Source organism: Macadamia integrifolia, chromosome 10, assembly GCF_013358625.1.
Source record: "Macadamia integrifolia cultivar HAES 741 chromosome 10, SCU_Mint_v3, whole genome shotgun sequence".
NCBI classification, from domain to species: domain Eukaryota; kingdom Viridiplantae; phylum Streptophyta; class Magnoliopsida; order Proteales; family Proteaceae; genus Macadamia; species Macadamia integrifolia.
Genome location: NC_056566.1, coordinates 30411219 through 30414458, shown reverse-complemented (window position 1 = coordinate 30414458; position 3240 = coordinate 30411219). Strand labels below are relative to the sequence as shown.

General features: G+C 36.1%; 1 protein-coding gene across 1 annotated transcript in view; it reads right to left on the bottom strand.

Annotated features, from left to right (window-relative positions):
* Positions 1 to 1880, bottom strand: part of LOC122091765 (nuclear poly(A) polymerase 3) — a 12720-nt gene extending 10840 nt beyond the window's left edge. Inside the window, exons 1-3 of the mRNA XM_042661893.1 lie at positions 1379 to 1880; positions 1216 to 1293; positions 309 to 416 (exon numbers count right to left, since the gene is read on the bottom strand). Coding sequence (XP_042517827.1) covers positions 309 to 416; positions 1216 to 1293; positions 1379 to 1636 — 444 coding nt within the window. The 5' untranslated portion in view covers positions 1637 to 1880. The remainder of the gene's footprint in view (positions 1 to 308; positions 417 to 1215; positions 1294 to 1378) is intronic.
* Between the last annotated feature and the right edge of the window lie 1360 nt (positions 1881 to 3240).

The following is a 3240-nucleotide window of genomic DNA, read 5'->3' as shown; positions in this document are numbered from 1 at the left end:
AAAAATACAAATAAATAAAAAAAAAGAAAAGGAAAGAAAAGGAAAAAGAAGAGAACCTTCAACACATCATTATCCTTTTAATTACTTTAAGAGAACCGTGGTGTGTAACGTAGAAGTACCAGATTTCCCTCTACACTGAGACATTGAACCATACTCATTTCATTTTAACGTTGAACCATACTTAGTTCAATAAAATGAAATTGTTGAAAGAATGAGAATTCTAAGAATCAATAGCATTGAACTAGAGAAGGATGAAAGGAAAAGGAAAAGGAAAAGGAAAAGGAAAAGTGCAGAGTAGGGAGACTTACACCCAGGCCATAGGATCCATAGGTTAATATTGTTGCAGAAGTGCTCGAGATAAGACGCCTAGGAAATCGACGCTGCCATGCTACCTTCTTTATCCACGCCAACAGTATCTACAATATGATTCAAAACAGCTCTAGGTCAACATAACAAGTACATGGGAAACCATCTGAACTGAACGGTTACTGATTTTCCAACAATTTAAAAAAATAAATAAATAAATAAAGGTTGGGGAAGTAGAGTCACTTGTATCAATCATTAGAAGCGAACAGCTCAAATACTTCCAACAATTTGTTGACACAGACCTAGCGTCAAAAACAAGTTGGAGATCATAACTTGACATGTGTTATATACTTAGAAAAGATATAGCTTAGAGTTTCCCAGCTGCTTCAAGGTTTTGATAATCTGGATTCAGTTAGGGAAGCAGGGTTAAAGGTTGTAATGGCATAGGTGCTTTACTCTTGCCAACTTGGAATAAAACTAAATTGGGACTCAAATCTGGTTTCCAATCCACATCACTTGTTACGTCTATCGTTTCTAATCCACATACATTTGTTACTGTGTCGCTACACAAGGTTCTCCTCATTGAAAATAACTGAAGAAAACTTTATTCAATATATGCAAAGATCCCATGGACAATTTAATATGACTACCGCCACGCTGCAGCTTGGCCTTAATCGGGTGCAATCCCATTTCCACTAAACCCCAGTGCCAGCAATGACACCAAGAGAGATAACAGTGTCGTTTTCTCCTATTCGAAGGTGTTAAATGCAAGTATATAAAGAATGACCAAACAACTGTGGGAAACTTAGAAATACAATATTTATCTTACCAAAAAATAAAAATAAAAAGAACGAGGTTTAAGAGAAAATCAAGAACAAGGAGGAAGGGGGTAAGGCATAACAAAAGAACCTGCTTAAGATTAGCAATAACTTCTGTCCTCTTCGATTCCTCTTCGGCAGACGGAACGAGTCCGTCATTTGCCATGAACTACAAAATAAAACCTCAAACAAAAATCACAAAGAACGCAGTAGAGAATGGGGAAAAAGGAAATAGAGTTTTTAAGCTCATGTACCTGAAGCAGAGACTGTGTCCTTTCCTCGTCCATACGCATCAAAATAGCAGGATTCACTGTAAATCGAAACGGAGCAACAGCAGGAGGAGTGACTGGAACCAAAACCTCAATCTGGGGCACCACCGGACGTAAATTAGGGTTCACAACACCAAAAGATCCAGGGGGAAACCCGAGGGGAGCAGGAATCGCTGTTTGAAGATCAAAGAACTGAGGACCTGGTACAAGAGCACGCCTATGATTTGTGCAAGCATATGCCATACACACCACTCGGGTAACAGAAGAAGTAGTCGAGCTTAACCAAGAATCGATAACGGATTACTCTGCGAAGGAGAGTGGTTGCAGAAAAAACGCCAAGAAATCACGATCGGGAAGAAGAAAAGAAGAATTTGCAGTATCCAGTCTCCACTGAATTCAAATCACAGAAGCTTCTAGAGAAAACGTCTCGGCGTCTCTAGTGTCGACCACGGTGATTCACTGATTCCTTTGTGTGGTTTGCATTTACACTCCAAATACGAAATGGCTGTTGCTGTATACGTGTCGGTTACGCGGACCTTTATACTGAAGTTTTCTTCCGTAGTAAGAAACCTTTGATCCAATCCAAGTCGTAACGCTCGTAACGAGCGGGAAAAATCGCTACTATGTTTGGATGGGTGGAAATAAAGGGAAAAAAAATTTCAAAAAAATTTGAATTTGAGGGGAAAAAAAAGAAAAGAACCGCAAGCATAGTAATTTCGGGAATAAATAAGTACGATAATTAAACGGGTTTTAGGATAATAATATTTTTCAGGATACTCTTAAATTATAATTAAATATACTTTATAGGTTGTTAGATAAGAACATGATGGTGAAGTGGTGAACACAAAGTATTTAATTAATAGATTTATGATAAACTTAAAATGACGTTAAATAAAAAGTATACAATAATAAAGGAGAGAGGGAAGGGTGACATGGAAATACTGGTTGGAATTAATAAAATAAAAAAGAGAAAAACATTTCATCCATCTTTTTTATTTTTAAAATCGAGAAACCTATAAAAATGGGAAAATGTCATTTTGACTTTTGGGGTTAAGATATTTTTTTCCTTCCAAATTAAATGTATTATACGTGTTTTATTTGTGTATAATATAAGTACCTATAGGATACATATATAATATAGATGTTTTGGATTGATACGCCAAAATTATAATTTTTTTATTAAAACATTTAGATACAGTAAAAATATGTGTATTATAGGCGAATTTACTAACTATGGACACAATCATCTTTATTTTTGTTTTTATCAACATTTTCTTTTCTTTTGTTTTCTTGTCCTCTAAACATATCCACGTATGCAATGTTGGACCTCTTTAGATCGAGGGATCGTTGTTGATCCTTCCACATAGATGCATGAACATACATGAAATGGTATTGCAACATATTTGAATATGGAATTTGTTAAACCAAAAAAATAATAATATGGAAATTGACACATGATCGTTGCCGTGGTTATTCCCTATTTCTCATTGTAGCGATAATAGAAGACATATTAAAGCTGTTTTTTGGTTACTTTCTCCACGGGGAGGATGTGATTTGTCCTTTAAGATTTATTTTATTTATTTATTAAGGAAAATATCCCATCTTGTCCCCGTGGAGTGGAATATCTCATAATGAAGAATTTCACGGATTGGCAATCTAAAAAAAGAACCAATTGTTCCAGATGAAGGCTACATGCTAAGAGAATATCATATTGAATGCTTCAGCCTCCATGGAAGAGGCAGCAAATCCTTCACTAAGTTTGAATGTCACCATTGAAAATTACAAGTTATCCCCCTACTCATTACTACTCCCCCACCCCCCAACCCCACCCCCCTAAAAGCCCCCTT